The sequence below is a fragment of the Phlebotomus argentipes genome, unplaced genomic scaffold, assembly GCF_947086385.1.
Source record: "Phlebotomus argentipes unplaced genomic scaffold, Phlebotomus argentipes genome assembly contig_15, whole genome shotgun sequence".
NCBI classification, from domain to species: domain Eukaryota; kingdom Metazoa; phylum Arthropoda; class Insecta; order Diptera; family Psychodidae; genus Phlebotomus; species Phlebotomus argentipes.
Window position 1 is genome coordinate 11,291,313 of NW_026776181.1, and position 22,973 is coordinate 11,314,285.

Sequence of the window (22,973 nt, forward strand, 5' to 3'; positions counted from 1 at the left end):
CGTAGTTCATCGTGCAGGTTCATTAGGAGCTCTTGTTGGCGAAATAAAATATTTGTTCACGTCTATTCAGCAGATTTGTCATTGAATTGTGAATTGTACAACTCTTCGAGCTCCCTTTCTGTATTTTGCTCTGAATTTCCAACTAGCCATGCATGAGAAAGCAATGAAATAAAATTCTTTTCTCCGTATTTTATTCACGACATGCGATATAAAATAAACTCGAGTGCAGAGTGAGATTTTTTTGCATGGTTCCATAGTGAAAAGTTTGCATCCACCATATTAATATGACAGTAAACTACTTATTTTAATACACTTGTCACTGCTACTCCGCCAATTTTGCCAACTCTAATTGCCAAACTCAGGTGTTGCAGGTCTTACAGGTGGAGCAGGAAGGATTTCTCGCCCTTCACTGAGCTTGACGAGGGCCAACAGTTCATAATCCGCACTCGTACTCTCATTTCGGCATCTGCAGATGCGAATTGCGGAGGCCGCTCATTTTAAGCCGGAGCGCCGCAATTAATAAGTTTAAATTTATTCCAATTAGATGCAACGATTGCAACACTGTTCGTGTGCTGAGCCCCCCGGCAAACCCCCTCAGGGGCCGCTCCGGGACACACACAGCCTTGCAGCTCCCAGACAGACACCCTTGGGCGCGGGTGGGGCGGCGGCCGAGCTTTATGGGGTCATATTTGCATTCATTCACATAACTCTTTCGCACATGACGCCATCGGAGGACTCTGTCGGCGGCCCTAGAGCACAGCGAATGCGATTTTTCACCCTGGAAATGCCATTATTCCGCAATTGCCGAGGAAACTTTTCTACCATTATTGCTCCCAACAGCTCAACACATTTCTCGCGATAAATAAGTGCTAGATCAGGACGGTAAATGCTAAATTTCTCCCTGGAATTCAACCGTAAGTCTTACACCCTTCTGAAGTTTGTACACCAGCAAAGATGGGATGAGAATTTTCGGGATTATTGATTCTTAATGGCAAAAATATAAAACAAAATCGGAAGTGCATTTACGACTGAATAAAGTTCTAAAATTTTATGGAATCGTTCGCTTTATGGCAAGAGTCAGATTGCAAAGTGATTGACTCTGAGAGCTGAAACATATACTTTACCACAGTATGACTTATAAGTTTCGATATTTTTTACAGATTAACATAGTTCAGGTGACATAACACTCAATTCTGATGAATTAAAAAGTCTAATTGGAGCTTTGCGAGAGCTGTCAGCTCATCAGGTCAGCTGAGAGTTCAGTCTCTTGGGATTAAAGCTCATGACCGCCGGAAGAGCGACGGGAAAGCAATTGTGCGGGTGTGTGAAAATTGCCGTGCGAAAATCTCCGTGTTTTGAGTTTTCATGTGATGACTCTTGTGCATTGCTCACAACTTTTCTCTGGTGAAAGGAAACTCTTTACGCTACTCACATCCATCAGAGAGCGAGAGAGAGAGTGGGGAGAGAGAGAGAATGGTTTTCGGGTAAAAGCTCTCTACTATAGTATTGATTTTTTCACACGGCTTTTTCCCTTTTATCTGTACATCTGTTTTACAATGTTCCCCCATGAATATTGAATTTCCTCGTGCTCTCACCCAAAGCGAATACCTATTTAACTGTGGCAATGTGGCGAGAGAGAGAGAGCGCCGAGAGAGACGTGGACAATATTGTTCTATACAAACATTTTTGTAAATTCTAATCCAGCAGATTTGCATTTATGGAATTTTTTATTCCCATCCTATTTCTCCCTATGGCATTTTCTCTTTCGACATTTCAATGCAAGAATGGTGGCGCGGAGCTTTGGCGTGTGTTGGGTGAGCAAAAGACACCCATTTTATTGATTTTAATATTAAGGAGCTTGATGTACAACTTTCATGGTGAATGTTGGCTTTTTCTTCTCCGTTTACCGCCTTTTTCTGCACTCTTCGTTATCGCTGTGGGTGGAAAAGTGCATTCCTCCTCGAGGTGGCTGGAATGCCACTGAAGACACTGAAGTTGAGTGGCTGATGTCATTGAGACTTGGAATCGCGCATTTGATCGTCTTCTCTGCTCTTCCTTTCGCCTATGACTGAGAATCCTGCGGAGATATTCACTGTTAGAGCATTTCATTGGGATTCGTTGACATGGTCATAAATCTATTCGTACAATAAGAAACGAATATCACCAAATCTGTGTCCATAACCTGCATCACTTTCGCCCCATTTGTGAATGCTCGATTTGTCAAAGGTCCAATTCGAGTAGCTGTATTCAAATTTCAACTATCTCAAATTTCCGGCCATAAACTTGTCTTTTACGACACTCACATTCCGAATTGGTATGCATAAAAATCACAGTTTTCATTAGCTCTAAACGCTTATCATTTCCCGTTCTCCGAGTTGCTCTCGAGACCGCCAGACGAGACTCCTTATCTCGGTTCGTCTCTGCGCGACTCCCAGAAAATGTCATCGCTCAACCAGGCGTCTCCGCTGGCACTTGATGGTCGTCCTGGTGTGGGATTTATTGCTGGGCTCAAGGAGAGGCGGAGACGAGAGCGAGGAAAAAAAAATGATACAGCGCTTGTGATGGGATAAATTCCATGGGACTCTACATCCTAACTACAAGCATGACAACAATCAAATACATGGTCCATGCTTGAGTGAATGAGGAAAAATAAAGACCATAAAGATTTTTATTTGGCCCATGAAATTTCATACGCAGTGTGTGATTTAATTTCTGGAATTTGTCAAACAAGATCATCCTCAATCCGTCCCACTCTCGCATTGGAATGCTAGTAATTGCAATTTTTACTGCCCTTGAAGCAAAACAATAGCGAGACAAGGGTGGAATGGTCATGCGCCTCTGCAATTTATGTGGCACCACTTTGAACTGTGACTCCTGAACTGATATTTGGCGCTCAATCTCATGAAATCCACCATTGCAATCTATTGACGTTCAGAATGTTTTCCGTATATGAAAATTCCTTTCCCGATAGGCAAGCTCATAAATCCCAAGGCGAAGCACTTTCGGCGTTGCATAAGACGTAGAAGCAAAAAAGGCCAGGAATTTGAACAGGCTCCAATATACATTATTTATAAAATATACAAACGCCGATAAGAACTTATTTGGCAAAAGCTCCATCCTTCGGAGCTTCGAAATGCCCGAGGCTTCATGGCATTGTGAAGCATATGCAGCACACTTTGAAAGGCAATTTCCGTTCTTCAGTCATACATTGCAATTGACGAACATTTCATATCCCAATTGCTGCATTGTTAAGGTTATTGCAATAAAAAAAAACTACAATTCGAATTTATGAATCTTATCTTTCTACACAATCTAAAAGTACAATAAATAACTTTCTTTTTTGTAAAGAAAAAAAAACAATTTCTAAATCAAAGCACTAATGATAAAATATCTGATTCCCTCAAATTCACCAGAAGAATTTGTAAAGCTCTTCCATCAGCCTTCCCTTAGCCATAAAAATCTCCCCAATTGACGCACAAAAGTTTGAATATTTTATCACTTTCGTTGAGGTTCTATTGGATTTTTCACAATCCTTTTTCGCCTTTTCACACTTGATATGTGACGTACCCTAGATTTCCTGCCACTCGCCTGAAAAATTAATCTCCTCAATTTAGATTAATGCGATGGAGACGCCGGGTGGGTGCTATGTCCTAAAAAACTGCTGTATATAAAATGCTTTGCACATTTACTCTCTCAGTTACAGTCCTGGGGATTCTTTAGGATGTTCGTTTGCAAACTTTCCGTCATTTTCATTCTTATTTTAGCTTGTGAAAACACTGTCGCAGTTGATTGCAGCAAATTACTTCATTCTGACGGCTCAGACACACCAATCAACGCCTGGGAGTTGCAAAATTTAGGTCTCAGTGAACTCAATGAGTGTCTCTCTTCAATTGGAGCAAAGCCTTTAGATGAGGAATTGGCGAAAAATGTCTGGGATGCCATGAAAAGTGTAAGTGTAAGCTGTTTTACTTCTTTACGTAGTTTAGCCTAATCTTAAGATGTGTTTTGCAGATCTATAAAATCGCCAATGCAATTCCTCGTGAATGCTTCAAAAACATGGGCTACGCTCTCGTGGGCATTCCTCCTGAGGACTTTGACAACATCACAATTGGGGATATTGAAATGGTGGAGGTTTTTGGCCAATACAGAGGCTTCAATCCTGAACAAATGTACGCGATTTTGGAACGAGTGCAAAGCGACTGGACAGAAAAGATCCCGGAAACCTATTCGCAATATGATCTGGAAGCTCTACGGCAAATTCTTTGTGTGATGAACATGTCAGAGATCGAGCGTATCCATGCAGATGCCTACAAAGGAGCAGCTCAGACCATTGGAAGTCTTCAGGATTGCACTCCGGAAGTCATTCAGGGATTTGCAAAGCTTGCTATTCACTCCATGGCTTTCGGACCGCCGGATGGTTGGAGTAAGTTGGACGTGGTCACAATCGGCGCGGTGGTTTCAGGACTGCCTCCTGATCTCTACAGAAGTATTCCCTCTGACAATCTGGCCAAGAAAACGGACAAGGCGAAAAATACAGTACACTCCGATAAGGAAATTGAAGTGAAAACGGAAACTATGTCTGAATCGATGTAGAAGGCAACATTTAATATAATTATTATTGGAAATACAACATGATTGGAAGAGAGGAAAGGGAATGCTTAATTGCGCGTCTCTTAGAAGCTGAACTTTCCGCGAACTTTGAAAAAACCTAGGTTGTTCTTATTGTGAAACACAGCGCCGATGCCCACATAGTTCTCCAAGACAATGGGCGTCTCCTCCAGCTGGCAATTGTAATTTATGTTGGCCGACTCGATGTTGGGCTGTGGGTTGTTGATCAGCTGCACGAGGGCCTCATGGAGATGCTCAACCGAATAGGTCTTTCGATTGGCCTCAATTTCCTCCCGAATGCTGGGCAGAGAGTTGTACTGATCTGTTGGCCATGATGAAGAAAGAGAGTCAGTGAGAGCTTTAATAAGATTTCAAAAATTAGCGTATTTAAGAAAACAGTTAGAGAGACCGTTTGTTATTCTCTATATTTTCTGCATTTTCTCCGCGATGTCAGCAGAGAAAGTCAACGACCTAATTGTGAAGTCTTTCGCATGGTTTATTGCATTTTAATGAGTTTGTATTCACAATGTCTGCACTTTTTCACACGAAACAAAAACAACACGTTCGATCACGTAAGGGAATTATTAATAAAATGTGTTGAAAACAGCACTTTTTCTTTTTTTTCAGTGAAGTTTGGGAAAATCGTTGAGATTAAATTAGCTCTTAAATGTCAATGAACCGTGCGTTTCTGATCGCAATGCGCTTTCAACAGCGACCACTTCAAATTTAGGTCACATTTAGCAGCGGCAAATGCTAGTTCTACAAGCACGTCGTAATTCTTGCTTATATGGAAAAAAAATTTTAACTGTATTAATCCTCAATTGTTCTCTGAATAAAATTTTTTTACAGTGTCAAGAATAATTTTGAGACACTATTGAAACTATTTTTTTCATCTTTATGCTTTTTCTTTTCAATGTTTGCTGATTTAATTATGGAAATAAAAGTGAAAATTTGCCTTTTAAATTGATATTTTTCTAATTAAAAATTATTTTGTAATGCCTCTTTACTTTTTACCTTGATAACCGTGAATTGGATGATTAGTAAATGTCTTCCATGGAATGTCAGTTGCAAAGGGGTTCCAAGACGTCGCTGCTGGAATAGGTTGACCTTTGTTCCACATCAAACGGACCCCAATTTCGTTTCGATCGCTGTAAAATGAGCATAAGACGTGAGTTAGATACAAATGCCAATCATTCTTTCAGATCTTTTGTACATGGCCTGAAAATGTGACAAATCAATCTTCTTCCTCAAATTAATCCCACTGAAGGGGACATTACACTCGCTTGAGGACTTGCTGAGCAAATCCCCACGAAAGAAGGCTGAGACTCCGTTTGAGAGTCCCTCGATTTTCCTTTTAGTCAGCATTAACAAAGAAGTTGAGGATTAATGCAAAGTGACGTCTTTCGGGACGTTTTTTTTCTAACACTTACGGTACAAAAGAGGCTGTTGGATAAGTCAATTTCCCATGAATTATTGTGTCCACGCGATTCATCAAAATCTTCTCCTTCTTCAGGATCCTCAAGGCGATGAAGTCGAACTTGATGACATAGAGAGCCTTGGTTGTCAATATCACAATCCTCTCACGCTCATGATCCCAGTGACTAATCCTGAGTAATCAGAAGAGGTGAGTGAGTCTCATGTCTGATAGTTTTATCTAAATGCGCTTGTCACTCACTCTGTGAGCAGCCAATTGCCCAGAATGTCGCTGTCAAAGGAGGGCTTCAGCAAGATTTCAGTGCAGTCCTTGATGGCCTGCTCGAAGAGGCCATTCCTGAAGCAGAAGAAGTGCCTGGGAGAGCCTATTCGTGGCCTGATGGATTCAGCAGAGACCAAAGCTCGCGGGGCTTCACAGATTGATGCTAAAACAAAAGTTTGTTGTTAATCTTATCGACAATGATGAATCCGCGAGATATGACAAATATACTAGGTATTTCGATTGAGGGGATTTCTCAAGCGAGGTCTCACCTCTGGGTTGTTCCGGAGGACTTGTGGGTGTCGTTGCATCCTTTCCGGTCTGCACTGCAGGCTGGGATGTCGTGTGACTTGAAGGCACCGCCTGTGAATCATCATTGCTGCTAATAGTCAGCGTGGCACCGCGGAATTCGTAGTTGTCCTCCACGGAATCCTCCGCCCTGGGCTCTGAAGGATGCACTTCCTGGCTTCGATACATATCACACTGCTTCACACCTTCGAAAGTCACCACAGAAATACTGTTGACAGTTGATTTCTCCTCTCAACTGGAGGCCGTCTTTTTCTCTTTTGAGCTCTTATCAGAAAATATTGTGTGAATTTTGTTAAACGCGCCTGCGCACTGTAAGATATAATTTCTGTTTTGACGATGATGACATCACGCGACCGTATGACTTGGTCGTTAGAATATTTCCCCGCGCTTTTGGGATATAATGCTAGACTAATTCCAATACAGCGGGACTTTTGTGGTCTGACGTTAATTCTGTGATCCACCAGAGCAAAATTGAATCACTCAGAGGGAATAAGTCTTATGGATGGATTAACATGCTTGAGAGAAGCACGAGAGAATTTATTAGCGGTTTGAGAAGCATTGAAAAATAAATATTTCCCATATCACTGTTTTAAATTAAAACGTTGTCCATATACTTTGCAATTTACTGTGGGGAAACTCTAAAAAGTCATGCATGTATTACTACTTCATACATACATAATACATTATATTATTGAAACAAACTTTCCCCAACAACTATGTAAAAACTTTCCCATATACATAACTTATACGCCCTCAAAACGCTCTTCTGAAAAGTGTAGGAACTCACAAATCATCGATTCTGTGGAAAGCTTGTATGTTCCATTCTAGCAAATTACATACACCGTAGGTTCTCTAATGGCTTTACCGCATCGCTGAATTTTGTTTCATATTCTCTTTTGTCTGATCTTCTCCCGTGATCGATACAGGAAAAAGTCACGTTCATATGCTCGGAAATGGTTAATGTGGTGGTCTTGGGGCAAAAACCTCACATTGGAGAGTCAGGAATCGCAGTTGGGTAAAGAAGTTCAGTTTAGCCAGCTTATTTACACTTGAATGCATGACAGACGATGGGCAGGTGTTTCATATATTCAAGACAGATCGCATAGCTATACATTAACCGAAATAGAATTCATAAGAGCGATGGTGTTTTTCGCCTACGAAACATACTTTTTTATCTACGGTATTATCGTAGACTTTGGAAAAAGTATTTGCCAACACAATTGTCCGCAAAACGTAGGTAATGAGTGAAAATTGAATCATAACAAAAACAGCCTATTCCGTGCTAGAATAATGTAAATTGAAAAACGATGTTAAATTGAAATAATCATTGGATTCCAGTTAAGCGAATAAACTTTAAGTTAAAATTTTGCATAAAAACAGTGTTAAGAAATTATCTCTTTATTTGTTGCACATCCAATGCACATTTTTGTGATTCCAGTGAATATTCAAGGAAAACAACATTATCAGTTTATTTTTGTTCCTATAAATATCTGTCACAACGTCTGTGTCTTGACGCCACCTTTTCAATTAATAATAATTGAAACAACACGAAACTGTGAATTTTGAAAAAATAGAGAAGATTCTGTTCAATACCATTTCCCAAAAAATCAAACAAACATCTTACGTATTGAGTTATGCTTGCATACCACGAGTGTTTGCATGAAATGCCGAAGCACCTGTCTATATTTACTGATTTCTCGCGCTATAGTTTCTATTCCGCTTTTGTGTGTGGAATTGTTGGTCAGAGTGCAGGAAAAGCGTTTGCTTAGCCCTGATGTTTCTCGTTAACTGAAGAGCTCATCTATCACTAGCCAGCCCATCAGAATGCCATAAAAACACCTAATAATGATCTGTAAATGTACAAAATGTATTTTCATAATATTTTGATATAAACGATATTGTAACTTATAATCGACAATGTCATACTTCAGAATCTTATGTTACATCAAATGGTCTTTCATACACATTCGTGAATAAAAATAAATAAATGTGAAAAAACTTAGAAAATAATATAATTACACAATTAATCTGAAATCCATTTAGCACTTGTTGGATTTTTTCTGGGATTCGATTCCAATAAGATTGAATTTTTGCAGGAACATTGTCAATGTATATCTAGGCTTAGAAGACTTTTTATAAATCATTTGACATCCTTTAGGAAGTTAGAAGTTAGATATAATTCAATGCTTATGTATAGATTATGTTAAGCTTTCATCACATTTCATTTGATTCTCCTTCCGCTGCACCAGGCGAGGGCTATTTCGGCATAATGGGCTTTATGGGGCCCAGAGACAGGACGCTGTCCGCCCCGATATTCTGCAGGTTGGAGATGGCTGCATTTGGTGCTCCTTTGAGGGTCACCAGAGGCAGACCGAAGAAGCCATTCGAAACTTTGTTGATATTTCCCAGCGGGATGAAGTTCTTGATGCCCATGCTTAGCAGCTTCATGCGCGTCTGGGCGCTGTTGAGATCCACAATAGGGATGCCCAGATCCTCGCCAGGCATTCTTACAGATCGATGGACGCGTCTCTGGTGGATGATGAGACTCTCCGAAGAGGAGAACATCACTGAGCATTTGGTACACTTGAAGCGGATGTTGCTGTGGTGTCCCTTCTGTGTGTGCCTCTGGAGCGCCTCCTCGGTCAGGAACTTCTTCTGACATCGCACGTCCGGGCAGGATAAGAAGGTGGTGTGTCGGGGTTTTACTCCCGGTTTGGCGGGAATCAAATCCGCCGTCTTCGGGCGGTTTTCCGTGGACGGCGAGGAAGCTGCCGGCTTTGCGGAACTCATCTCCTCCTCTGTCACGTCGATGGTCAACAAGGGAGTTTTCTTTTTGGAAATTATACTCACTGAGCTGTTGAGAGCCAATTTCTGCACCACGCTCTCTGTTTCATCAGCCAATTTGTCTTTCACTGAGTCTGGAGACTTGTCGTTGGCTGCACTCTCCTTGGTCTTGGAGAAGTCAGACTGAGTCACGGTAATCCCCCTGTTGGCCAGGATACTCGCCACGGCCTTCGGACTCTTCTGTCCGGATGGCACAGGGCTGGTTTTGCTGCACTCAGCCTGAGGCAGGGCCACCGCCGATCCACTCTGGACGCTCTCAATCACAGGAACACCCTCCGCTCGTGGTGGCATCGTCACCATTGGCGCGTCTCCCATCAGCTCCTGTCGAGGCTTCTTCGCCGGTGGTTGCTGAAACTGCGAAAGATTTGGCCGGATGGGGATTGGCGCGACTGAGTGGCGCCTGGGAGGTAAATTTGGCCGGGCGCCGCGGAACATTGGCCCCATGCCATGCATCGGAGCCTGCAGCTGTGAGTCCTGCAACATTTGCTGCCCCTGATTGTAGTTCTGCTCCATCACAATACCTCCATTCATCATCATGCCGTTGGACACGGCAAATCTGTATCCCTGAGGCCCTTGTGGTCCATTCAGCATGGGCGGCTGTTGCAGCAATTGCTGCCGGCTGCCCATGTTTGCCATCGGCGGGACGCCTTGAGCTCCGCCAACCCTGTACAACGGAGGCGGATGACGACCACGCATGAAGGGCGGCTGGACGGGCATGACAGGGCGGAACTGGCCATTACGGATCTGCTGCAAGCGCAGCGCAGCCATCTGGCTTCCAGGCGATACTTGCGGATGAATGTCTCTGATCCTTTGGCCGGGGAAATTGCCTATCGGCTCAGGTGATCGGTAATGCATATGATTGGCGGGCATACGCGGCATGGGCGGATGTTGAGACATCGGAAAGCTTTGCGGTGGCATTGGCGGTCCTTGCGGAGGCATATCATGCCCACTTTGTCTCTGATGTTGGAACAAAAGCACCGGATCGGTGAAGTTCATGTGACACACGCGGCAAATATGCCCTAACTTATCAATCGAGATAAATTCATTCGGCCCATTCCACTCAGGCTCCATCAGAGGCTGTTGATTCAGCTCCAACAAGTTCTTCAGGATGTCCGATGCGTCCTCCCTCGACTCGCTGTTGAACTGATCCAGTCCATCCAGGGTGGGACATTCAAAATGAATCTTCTCTGGCGACATCATTTCAACGGGCAGCTCAGGAATGGGTATCAACTCTCTGATCCCTCTGTTCTGCAGTCCTGGCGATCCCGGTGGGCTCTGCTTGATCTCACTTGCCTTCAGGATCTTCTCCCCTCTTCTCTCCGCTGCTATCGTTCGCCTGAACTCATCGCGAATACCATTTAGCCTCTGATCCTCATCATGGTTCATCTGTACGTTGTGGAACTTGAACTTTAACTTCAGGCCGTCTCCTTCGGGTTTCTTCAATACAATATTGGGGAAAGTCTTCTTGCGAGCGCACAAGAACTGTTGCTTGCCCTTCTTCATGAACTCCTGGAACTGTATCTCTCTCTGTGTCAACTGTTTCAGCTTCAGGATGGGCATGGAGACATGCTTGCGATGGTGTTCGAAGAAGTCATAGTGGTGCTTGAAGGTAAGATTGCATGGAATACACTTCCTCTTGGTCCTCTTCGAGATGTGATCGGTTGAAGTGCTGGTCGTTGACCAGCTGTCCGATGAGGCGGATGAGGCTGATTCTGCTGGCGATAGCACAGATTGTGGCAGTTCGAGAATACTACTTGTCTGTTCACACTCTGATGGCGCGGGAATCTCTACCATTACCGGCGCTGTATCCAGCGAAATGACCGGAGTCGGATCTGGTTGCGTTTCCGACTCTATTTCCTGTTCTGTGACACCTCCTATGGACGGTATGTCATCATCCCGGAAGATGTCATCTATTTGTATATCACACAGAACTTCCAGCTCCTCTGCAATGAAAAAAAAAGAACAAAGATTCAGAAAATATGCCGAAACCCACAGAAAAGACAGCTAAAGCTCATTCTCAACCAAGAACCAAAAGACAGTATAGTGAGAAAAATGAAGTGTGCTATTTATAAGTTTGCGCAAATCTAATGTGAAACTCTTTGAACATAAAATACAGTTCAGTTCATGCAAGTACATAACTAAATCAGATAAGGTCCTCATTTCAGGTCAACAACCCCTTAAAGTTTTCCATCAAAGCTCTAAGCCTGGGGAAAACTTGCCATATCACTACGCGCGCTATGTGAAATGGAAACTCCCCCAAATATGGTAATCTTTGCGTCGCCGATTTGGCAGAGAAGATACAGGAAAATATCCATTTTCATTATCTAAATACGCATCGCTACATGAGCAAAGGTTAAGAGTGACTTTCGTGATTACAGAAGCTCTTATTGGTAGTTATATAATTGATGGTATTCACGAAATGAAAATCCGGTTAAAAACTGAATTTTTGACGATTTTTTAGTCTGATATATTAAATAAAGTTTAATAACATTTTGCGGGATAGAAGGAGCAAAAAGTTTTTAAGGGTATGAAATCTTTATAAGAGGCGTGGAGTAAACTCCTGGAAAGTCCGATCAAATAATTCCCCGCCCATTTGAATGCTCCACCCCCTTGTTGTCTGTGCGTTGTAATCACGATTGACTATAGCCAGTAATCACTTATTATTTGTGACCCGAAAAGGAAACTCTGAACCGCATGATATCCTCAAAACATACAAAATTTCCACATCGCCACTGCGCAAGTATCGCATCTTGTCAAAGGATAAATTTCTCCTGTTGATAGGATGTTGTCATATAAATAATCTTGCCTGCACAAAAAGATGAATATTATTCACAAATTAATTGATGACATACAGCATAATACGGATAATAGAGAAGGTATTTAAATTACCGCTTGGCTTGCAGGGACACGAGAGTATATATTGTTGCAGGGCTAGAATTGCTAAAAAGGGTGAGGAGTGGGTGGGAATTAAGCAATACAGATAGAGTTGGCACGTGCTGCATAATTAGCGTCAAAACATAAACAAGAAACATGGATTTAGGTTCTTGCATTTACCTGACTCAATCATTGAGTTGAAACCTTTCAGAGCTTTTCACGATGGATATGAACGAGCTTTCAAATTGAGGGATCCCTGACGATCTGCTTTAATTACCTGCTGTTATATCTTGCATGGTATTCTTCTCAAAACGTCACACAATTTTCCTCTGGCTTCAGCCGCGCCAAAAGCGCATCATCCGCGGTTCGGAGTATAATGTGCAGATCCGATATGATTGAGTGTTGCTTGTGAGATATTTGCTCGTGCGACGTCCTCGATGTTTGCACGGGAGCAAGAACTTGTCGGCACAATGTGTGTGTATGCGAGTGTTTGGCTTTCTCCCTCGGACAGCGACACCCCTCAAACAAGTGCTCACGCCTAGGAATCTCCTGCGATACTGACGAGACTCGGTATCTCCGCTCAGTGTTCAACGCCGTACACTGTAAAAATTCCTACTTTGCGCTCTCTCTCTCGGTTTTCTCTCTCACGATTTCGCTGGCGCGAGAGCGGCAACACATGCGATGCTATGAAGTAAACGAAATCTGATGCAAGAATGATGGGGAGAGAGAGAGACGAAGAGAATCGTTGTTCACAAACTGTGAGATACGTTTCGTCTCGTTTAGGATCTCTTAGCTACTGAGGGCAACTGAAAGTGATTCTCAGCGACGCTTTCTGGAAATGCTACCAAACACAACTGCGAGAGTGGGGATACTCACTGAACGAGAAACTCCGAAGATACCCCGAAGTGTAACTACTACGCTCTGTTGGACTACCAATACCCGAGGTCTATGTTTTATCCTAGAAGTAGATAATTAAGGACATTCTGTGTGTATTTCTTTATTTACGATCTCTTTAATTTCTTTTAAAATCACAGCTCGTGACACAACTGATCAATTCAGCACTACCCAGATATACTGTATCGACTTCGCATAAATTAGTATGTTCATTAATGCTAAATTATCGCTCTTGTGTACACCTTTTGGCATAGAGCTCAACCTCAATGCTGGCTCAGCGTGCCAATTTTACACATATCTATGACGCTCGACTTGGCGAACGATTCCAAGTCCGAAGTAGAAAGTGAGCTGAGAAAATTCAACCAAATAATCAAAGTGTATTCATTCCGCGGAAAATTTGCTCTTTCTGCTTATGTTTTGGACGAACGTTTTTAACTTGGAAAAATACCTGCAATACAAAAAACTCCACACGTTTCAGATTGCAAAATCATCAACACGAACAGCGTGTGAAGCGAAAAGGGAGGAAATTTCACGTCATTTCACAAGACAACGTGTGGGATAAGACATTGAGAAGAGATGTAAAAGATGTTTTCTACATAACCTGAGAGTTGCTATTACTTTTGCCTCAGTTTATTGCGGATGAATAAGAAACACCTTTCCGCTGTAATATTTGTTTCGATCTTCTCATAATATAATACCTTTGTATATTTTTCAACTCAGTGTTTAATTTTTAATGGTAAAGTTAGAAAATTGTCCTCCTCATTCTCTATTGCGTCAGAAATCGTGAGAAATATCCCTTATGGTGTTCGCAAGGCATTTCTTATTGCGATGCTCCACTTAAATTGGCTGATTTACAGAAAGAAGGTCGCAATATTGATTACAAAGGAAATTAATATTTAATGATTCTCGTCCTTGATTTACACTGTATTGAGTTGTCTATTTCAGTGCAGGAAATTCTCGCTTATTGGCTAAGGCGTGAGAAAACCTGCAGTCATTTCAACTCATGCAAATATTGTGGAATGAAGAAATTACTGCGAAGTTCCGCCCATGCGTAAGATCCGCCCACAAATTGGTGCATTAATTCAAGTTACTCCAAACTATGACAGCAAATTTTTTTTAACTATGTTCACTCACAAAATTCACCAAACAATTGATGCTTTTTTGTATCTAATATTTTAATGATATTTTCGATGAATGCGAAATGTTGTTTCGGTGGACCAAATATGAAAAGCGAATCTTTGATGTGAATAATCAACCAACAATACAGAGCAAATATAATTAGAGTTGATATCTGTGTGGTTAATGTTAAGCTTCAATATTTATTGATATTTATTCATCAGTTTAAATGTGTGTTGTCTAAACAAAAGTAAATATTATTCCATGCATTTGGCTACTATCTAGATCTAGACAAAAATTCTTATCTAAAACAGCGAAAACAGCTCAACATAAAAGATTATTTACTAATTTCCAGGCCAGACGCGGAGTAATTTCGTATCTAGATTGAGGCTCTTAATTAAATTTAGACACATTTTACTTACTCGTATTCAGATGCAAGAGGTTTATTCTCGTCAAATTTCGAATATGCAAGCAAAGCGATTGGCAATCCATTTCCCAAATAAATTACTAATTATCAGCATTATTGCTTTATTATGCACGTAATGAGCAGATAATATAGAAGGTTCAATAAAATTTCTTTACAAATCATTGATTTCGGTATTCGAAAATTGAACTGTATTTTTTATTTAAATTTCATAATGGCAGTAAACCACAAATGAACGAGTATTTCCATTTTCCCCTCTTTTTCTGATTTCCATTCAGTCTCTTGAGCCACTTGAGTGCCTTTTATCTCTACGGAAATGAAATAAACCACAACCCCTCATATTCAGAAACAACGTGCACTCTTCCATTCCTACACTTAAAAGTTTTTCAAATGCGTCGTTGAAATACTTTAAGTTGAAAACTCAGCGGGAAATCGAGTAAAGGATTGTGAAATATGTGTTGAAAATTGAGAAACAGATGGCATTTTTATTTCGTTATTGGATATATAATAAAAAATAACACAATAGACAGAGAGTAAAAATTAACAGACGTAAAAAAAACAACTTTTGACTTACTTTGCCTGAAATTGTAATTTAGATATTCATACGTATGTAAGAAAATTTAGATCATATATTTTTTTGTCTAGATAGGATCTCTCTTTCACCGAGTATTGTGAAAAAATAACCTTTGTTTCGTCTAATATTTTTATTTCCAACTCGACAATTTCTTATCAAAATTCACGAGAAACAAACAAAGATAAGATTATGACTTCTAGCGAACTTCAAAAATTCCTTTTCTAACTATTTCTCCCATTTGTTTCGCTTTCGACACAACTTATCGCTTTGTTGTGATAATTTCCAGTGAATTTCCTTTATTTAACCCGCGAGGTCAGAGCTACAGATATTCAAGGAAGCTTTCGAAGAACGAATCACGCGTAATTGCGCGGCCCTCATTAATCTGCTCGCCAGCGCGGTTCAAGTTATTTACTTTGCTCAACTCGCAAACGCCAGCGCGGCGTCCCCTATTCGGCGCGAGAATGGACTCGCCGAGCAGTTTCAACATTGATCGCATTCGTGTTTATGTTCATACGTTGGATATAGCAGCACAGCTCGAGTTGGCTTTCGAGCGGAAACTCTGAACTCTCGCCAACCGCTCGAGTGAGCGAGAGAGTCGTAGCCACCGCGCTCGTCTCGCCGGGGGTTATTCACATACCATTCCGCCTAACCGTGCCTGACGTGCTCTCTGCTGGTGCCACATCATCAAGGTAATGGGATATGTTCGACGCAGATGTCTATCATCTGCTCAAGTCCCTTCGAGCTCTCTCTGTCGCCTCGGCAGCCAAATGCTGCTCAGATGACCTGTTTTCTGAGAACGGAGGCTTTAGGTGGCGTGAGGAGAAAAATACTCAAAGGCGCACACATACAGAATACTTAGGATTTTATGACCAAGGTCTGTAATGGCGATTGAATTTTAGGAAAGCAACGGTAGGGACTGTAGTTATCGGTTCGAAATATATGATCAGGCAAATACCTGCTGATCCTACCGGCTTTACGAGGTAGTGCTTTCTTATGCCTAGGCGATATTTATTTTCGACCCTATTTGAATAAATTTTTGTTATTCTAAAAACACTTAACAATGCCGATGTTAAGATAATGAAAATTAGTATTTTCTAAGTTGATTCCAAAAGTGATGATCTGCATTTTTTATTTAAATAAATAAAACAGTTAGAAAATCAAAAATAAATTTTAATTCAATTTTTATATTATGAATAAAGCACAAATGTTTTTGATTAAAGAAAATATTTCCTAATTTTAATTTCACAAGTATTAAAATTTTTGTTTACAGATAGATGAATTGTGCTTATAAATACAATTATTGATTTTCAATTCTATAAACAAAAGGAAAGCTTTTAAAGAAATATGACTTCATTTGAACTTCATATAAAAAACATACGCGCATACAGCTTAATTGTAACGACATTAAATATGTACATATTTTCTCCAGGTGTTTTTGCATACACGGAGAAATACTGAGGGGTGAAAAAGGGAACATGTCAGGAAAAGACATATCAATTTCTCTTGGGAATGGAAACATAGGGACAATATTTGCGTCGTTTTTTTACAAAGATAAATAAATAATATACCTAATCGCTATTTGTGTACTGAGGGGCCAAAAAAAATACGGGGATAAATATTTGGGGAGTATTTCTTTGCGTATCGTTAGATTTATTATTATTACAATATTTATTTTCACAATGGCTTTGAAACTTGTTGACTGAACTCGGCATTCTCGATCCAAAGAAAAACGTTTCAGGCAAAATTATACGAAGGTCAACACATGCACTTTGCTAAACTCAGACATCAACAGATACACGGAAAACTTGTTTACGGCTCAATTTGATAGGAAAGGGAAAAGGTAGACTTTGTAATAAGCTCAATATGTACTTCTTTCTCACCCTACCTCTTAATTTTAACCCCCTTGATACAAGTGTTGAGTTTTTATAGGCGCAAAGCAGAAGTATTTTTTTTGGAGGAAAATAGAATTATAACAAATTCATGCAAATTCATAACATAAGCTGATCAGAAATTTCTGAGACGTAGTTTTCGTACTTCGAGGACTCAAACCATAGCAATAGACTATAGAATATTTAAGGTTAGAACAGCTAACAATACAATATTCAGTTTTTCTTTTTTCAACTACTAATGCTCACACAGAACAGATGCATACACATTGGCTACATTAGTTTAATGAAAGAATTCATGTTTTTCGCATCTAAGTTTCCCCTAATTGTTTTCCATCAAGACTTGCTGGTATTTTTTGTCAGCTTAATTCAAGGCTTCATCGTCAATCAAGTAAATTGTTTTATCTTCCCACAGTAATAGTACATCTCAACTCCCCCTTTAGCACATACTGAAGATGAACAGATTCTCTTAGTGTTAATTTCTAGGGTGACTCAAGACATAGGGTTTTTAGATGTGAATCGAATGGATTTATGGGGTGAAAAAGTAATATCTGTGATGGACATATAATGGACATCTGCGACACGAGATCTGCAATTGAATTTGGGGGAATTTGTTCAATGAAATGTCTCATTTTACGCTAAATTTAATAAAAGTATAGATTATTTTATTAATTTCGCCATCCAATCATTGAAACGTGCATGTATCGTGTCGGCAAACTTAATAATGTTGTGTGGTATTTTCAACCTTAAAATGCTTCACTGTACATACACTGATTGGTAACTTGGTCGCTGTGTAGCCATTTGAAAGTCAATTATCAGGTCAATGATTTACTTGAGGTAAATTATATTGATAAAGTATATAATTGTGGGTTTTCCCAAAAAGTTTAGTAAGAAGTTTTAAAACTTATTGTTCTCACACTGATTGAGAAGTCTTTCAATTTTATCATGAATAATTCAGGCGTAGTAATTGATATATTTTAAAGTGACAGCTAAGCTTGATCGATGAATAACATACATCAGATGCCTATCCTATTTCGTCGTTAGGGAAAACACTTGAGGGGTGAGTTAGGGTACGTCAATCTAGCGCACAACTTTCCACCGAGGGTGGATTTCGACTTGGTTTCCTTTTCTCAGTATGAATTTGAGAAAAATTGTGACTGAAAATAAGGCTTATTTAAAGGGAGTTTCATTTATAATTATTTATTTAGTAGAACCGATAAAAATAGAAACACTCTTCGATCGTTAAAAAGAAGGAAAACAAAATGAATCTAATTAACAGTGGCACATTTTTCCAATCATACAGGGTCTATTTTGCGACGAAAACATTTGAGCGTGTGTTGCAAGTGTTTTAAGTATGAGTCACACTGACTTAAAAATATACGCCATTCAAAATCCCCTCTGAACCTAATCCCAGCGACATCGCTCAATATTGATGAATGCTATTTCAGATGGTTATTGTGTTTCATCGTACAAAAAGCTCTTTGTGTGGGTCACCCGGAAAACGCCCTCTTCGAATAAACAAGCCCATTTTGATCTCTGAAACGTGATGAATTGCAGCCGAGTGACAAATGGTTTTATGTCAGGTCTTCTCTCTAGCACTTTGTTCATGAAGGGAAAATTCAATTTTTATAGCACTTTTTCATAATGCCTTTCGTCGCACATTAAAAAAAAAACTTTCTAGGGGATTAGCGTCATTCAATTTAAATGGAAATTTCATTGCTTAATCAGTGATCCAACGCGCGGTGTTTTTGCTGTTAATTTCGTCATGCAAGTCTGTGACTAATATAATATTTCACATGTTCCGAACATACGCACAACTCAAAACAGATGAGGGTTCGTGATGGATGAGGCGTCGTCGAGCGGAAAATTGTGATTGGTATTCTATCTTTCAGTGAATTGCTGAATCTACGTCATTTCCAAGGTTATCAGTGCTTAAAGAACGACTGTGGGGAGGAAAATTTGTCCTGCTTCTTTCATTATATTTCAGGTTGAGTATGGTTACCCCTATGGCTTCTCCATGGTTACATACATACATCAAAGAGAGACCTGACAGTGTGTCAGAAATCAAAAACAATATTCCCCCTGTCAAAATAGCAATGATAAATTGACTCAATGGAAATTTAACGACGAGTTCTTATGTTACATCACATATACTAAAAACGCCATAAGATTTATCTATGCAATAAACAATTCATAAATAATTATTTATACGTCGCATACATGGCCATATAGCTAAGAATCACATAATTTACTCATTTCTATATAATAGAATGAGGTGTGAATGTATGAATATGGGGTGGAAATTATAGGTCTACAGGGGCGTGGCGTACGAGTAGGCGGAGCTCTCTGTAATTTTCTATTTACTCTAACTTCCTATCCTAGGGTATATTTAGGACAAGAACTACTCGTTTAGGTAAGAAAATCGTGCTCGTTCTGCCAGATGTTTCAATAAACTATAATTCTTTGAGGTGTGTTGTAAATTTTTCAATGGCTCACTTAACCCGTGTTTAACTTTACAATCTTACTGTGTGAGTCAGCGTAGATATCTTATAAAATGTAAATCAACATTCAAAACACGACTATATGTGCTAATTTTCATAAGTGACGCATTATCCACTCAATTCCGTTAAGAAATGTTGAAAAAACTACGTTGTTGCTCAGCGATGATGACGTAACAGTAAGTTTATCCAGTTTGAGTGGCGCTCGGCCCCCCACAATGTGGAGATGTGCTTAAAAAATCGATAGAAAGTTACTTCATGTTGCCCGGGTAACAGAAATATCCCATAACGTCTCCATCCAGACGATAAAATCTCTTTACGACCCCACTTTTTTCTCCCATGAGCTCCCCAGCGCGATTGTGCACACTCTCTAGCCTGGGCGAAGGCTTATCGAGCTTAGTTTATTGGCAGAGCAAGATTAATTTTGAGTGATGTTGCTGATCGATCATTCATCTTGAGCTGTATGTATTGCGATGGAGTCTCAAGCATGTGCATTTTCTGAGCCATAGTCAGTCTTCTCGAGATATTAAGCGCTGCACATATGTACACTGGAGGCACATAGAGCCATAAAAACATTCCCCAGAGCGGAACCTTGCCGAGTATGGCAAGTAGAGCGCGTTCGCAGAGCTGGGTAATAATGGGAATGTTGGTTGATGCCATTCTCCAAAATGAAATGCCGCAAGGGGAGGCCGCATAGTCAGGCGAAATGCCAGGGCGCACAAGCACTCCACAATATACTTATATTTAGCGCTTTGGAGCCCGTCTATACTCGCAATCATGAATTATGAAGGCTCAGAGGAGCCGCCACACACGCCAAGCGAAATGCTGTGTGATGAATTTACATTTTTTATCACAACGCACAGCTTTGTGATCGGATAAATGGGCAATTTGAAGCCATTGAAACGCGATTGTTTGCTTATACGGCTTGGATAATAAATAGTTGGTGCACAGAAATCATGGATAAAAGGGTAATTAGACTTATTTACAAATAATAATATGGGTTTTTAATAGTTTAAATTTATATTCAAGGCTAGAATAGCTGTAGAAAGTTTATCCAAGGATCACAAATAAGTGAGATAAACAAACTAAACGTATAATAAATCAAGAATAAATATTATTACTTCTAGTTATATATCATTATTACTTGGATAAAACATGGGGGATTTGGGCACATTAAAACAAATAATGGCCCTCATTATATCACGCTAATGGATTTTCATGTAGCTAACGCAACTCAGCTAAGATGTATGTGTTGGAGTGTATATAAGTATATTTTTTTGTAAATGAAATGAATGTTTCTCGCTGATGTACATATGGTTATAGAAAGTTTGCCGAATGCGCTGAATGAGAAGAAAGGTATATTGTTATGCGGATTGGCAACCATACTGGGGATAATACCTACATCTTTCATGTGGTATAAAGATGAGGTCAGTGGCGTGGAAAAGCCTTGCAGGGAAAATATCCAGCCTGCCAACTTATTCCGGATGTGGAACTACAACAAGGGAATAATCCCGCGATATTTCTCACTTAAGATACCCCTATGGCTATTTTTCCCGAAACTATTCGAGTGTGGCTGAGCAGGAAACCCTGCATCATCAATTTTGATGTTCCTTCTCAATGAATTCAGGTTTCATTCAATTGTCAAGTCATGTTAATCGAGAGAATTGTTCACCAGAGAGACATAAATTCTGCTGACGTGGGAAGGAGACGCACACTGGCATAATAGGAAATGTTGTAATGACAGCTAGTTGAATGGCTTAGCAATTTTGAAACGATTTTCGTGGTGGAAAATAACCAGCTGTGCACAAGTTGTTGAATAAGACATGAGAGTTGACCAAAGCATTTCTCGTGCTGGGAGCTCCACTGGGTGTGGCCTTCACTGAATTTCAAAGTAGAACCTACATTCAGAAGTGCAGGAATGTGAGCGTGCTTATTATGTTGTCTGCAAATATCGATAGTCTGGCATCTGCAGACTTTCCCAAAGTCTCCTTTCGGTTGCTATAGTGAAGCTGGACATTCATAACTGTCGATAATAAGCAATGCATGGGAAATATTGATCCTGCAATTCACTCAGTGAAGTTTGATTGAAGCTCTATTTGGCTGAAATGCAAGCTGAAATGTTTCACCTCGATCTACAACAATTTATATTTCTACTAAGTTTTTCATACTGAAAAATATTTTAAAATCACATTTTCTGAATCTAACAATTTAATATTTTTTGGTACTAAGAAAGTAACGCTTTGTTAACCTAATAAAATTACAAATGAGTAAATAAATTGGAATTATTTGTTTTTTTTCTATAGATTTAAGCACACAATGAGTTATATTCTATATTTTATTCTTACATAAACTGCTAAAAAGCAGTGGCTTTGTGATAAATCTGTGTCTTTAATACTGTAAATTTGTACATTTTTGTCAATAACAACCTTTAAAAAGGCTTTACAACATAGATTTTTCAGATATTTCACCAATATGAAGGCCTGATCAGTCTAGGCTAAGCGTAATTTTTCAGGGAACTCTGTTCTGGCAGAGGGTCGAAATTTGCACATAATTTAGGTTGCCAGCATTCGTCATAGGATGCGGGATAAAGAAAGGGCAGAAAATGGAAAGGGTCACACTCAAAGGACAAAACCCGCTTTGTGAGTTTCTCCCGTCTCTTCTCTTTTAGCGAATCCCCATCTTCAAGTATGTTGAGAATCCCCCGAAGAATGCTGTCCTGATTGGCATCACTGGGAAATGGATAAGCCTCATCTCTCGTCCCTTTTCTCGCATCTGTGGTTCTCCTGGTAGCCCGGCTGTTCAGCACGTGAATATCCTTGCGGAGTCTCTTCTGTTCGTGCAGCATCTTATCGATTTTCCACGGTGAGCACTTCAAGACGGATGAATAGAGTCTCCTTCTTTTGGACCAATTCACGTCATTCTTCCGGCCTGAACTGTCATTCGCCGAACTCTTTTTGTGTGACATCGTAAATTTGGCGTCTCTCTTTTGCGGTCTGTAGATGTCTGGAAATTAAATTTGACACGCATTGCAAATGTGGCAGTATATGCCTCGGTTTATGTGCAATATTTCTGGCTCACCAGCAAAGAGGGAGAAAGACGGATCTAAAATTGGGACTCGGCAGTTAATTTGAGAGGGTTTGAGTGCGAGTTGGGGAAAAAGGCAATTTAAAGCGCCAAGTAAATCACCTCTGTTCAGAATCTTAATCCCACTTAATCTGCCATCTGAGCTGGAGTTTAGTCTATTGGGCGACAG

At 40.2% G+C, this 22,973-nt stretch overlaps 3 protein-coding genes across 5 annotated transcripts; 1 reads left to right on the top strand and 2 right to left on the bottom strand.

Annotated features, from left to right (window-relative positions):
- The first annotated feature begins 886 nt into the window (after nucleotides 1-886).
- Nucleotides 887-4,593, top strand: LOC132262443 (uncharacterized). The gene is made up of 3 exons (XM_059761714.1): nucleotides 887-914; nucleotides 3,765-3,949; nucleotides 4,012-4,593. The coding sequence occupies exons 1-3, from the start codon at nucleotides 887-889 to the stop codon at nucleotides 4,591-4,593; spliced, it is 795 nt and encodes a 264-aa protein (XP_059617697.1).
- On the bottom strand, nucleotides 4,585-6,886 carry LOC132262074 (tumor protein p63-regulated gene 1-like protein). Of its 2 annotated transcripts, XM_059761209.1 has the most exons (6): nucleotides 6,574-6,886; nucleotides 6,284-6,467; nucleotides 6,039-6,215; nucleotides 5,822-5,959; nucleotides 5,623-5,756; nucleotides 4,585-4,930 (listed from the first exon to the last, which is right to left on the bottom strand). In XM_059761209.1, the coding sequence occupies exons 1-6, from the start codon at nucleotides 6,776-6,778 to the stop codon at nucleotides 4,674-4,676; spliced, it is 1,095 nt and encodes a 364-aa protein (XP_059617192.1). In that variant the 5' UTR covers nucleotides 6,779-6,886; the 3' UTR covers nucleotides 4,585-4,673. The 2 variants fall into 2 exon arrangements, with proteins under 2 accessions (XP_059617192.1, XP_059617193.1); XM_059761210.1 differs by lacking the exon at nucleotides 5,822-5,959.
- A 1,222-nt stretch (nucleotides 6,887-8,108) lies between these two features.
- Nucleotides 8,109-13,235, bottom strand: LOC132262788 (uncharacterized). Of its 2 annotated transcripts, none has more exons than XM_059762200.1 (2): nucleotides 12,606-13,235; nucleotides 8,109-11,397 (listed from the first exon to the last, which is right to left on the bottom strand). In XM_059762200.1, the coding sequence occupies exons 1-2, from the start codon at nucleotides 12,622-12,624 to the stop codon at nucleotides 8,867-8,869; spliced, it is 2,550 nt and encodes an 849-aa protein (XP_059618183.1). In that variant the 5' UTR covers nucleotides 12,625-13,235; the 3' UTR covers nucleotides 8,109-8,866. The 2 variants fall into 2 exon arrangements, with proteins under 2 accessions (XP_059618183.1, XP_059618184.1); XM_059762201.1 differs by having other exon boundaries at nucleotides 12,509-13,235.
- Nucleotides 13,236-22,973: the final 9,738 nt, after the last annotated feature.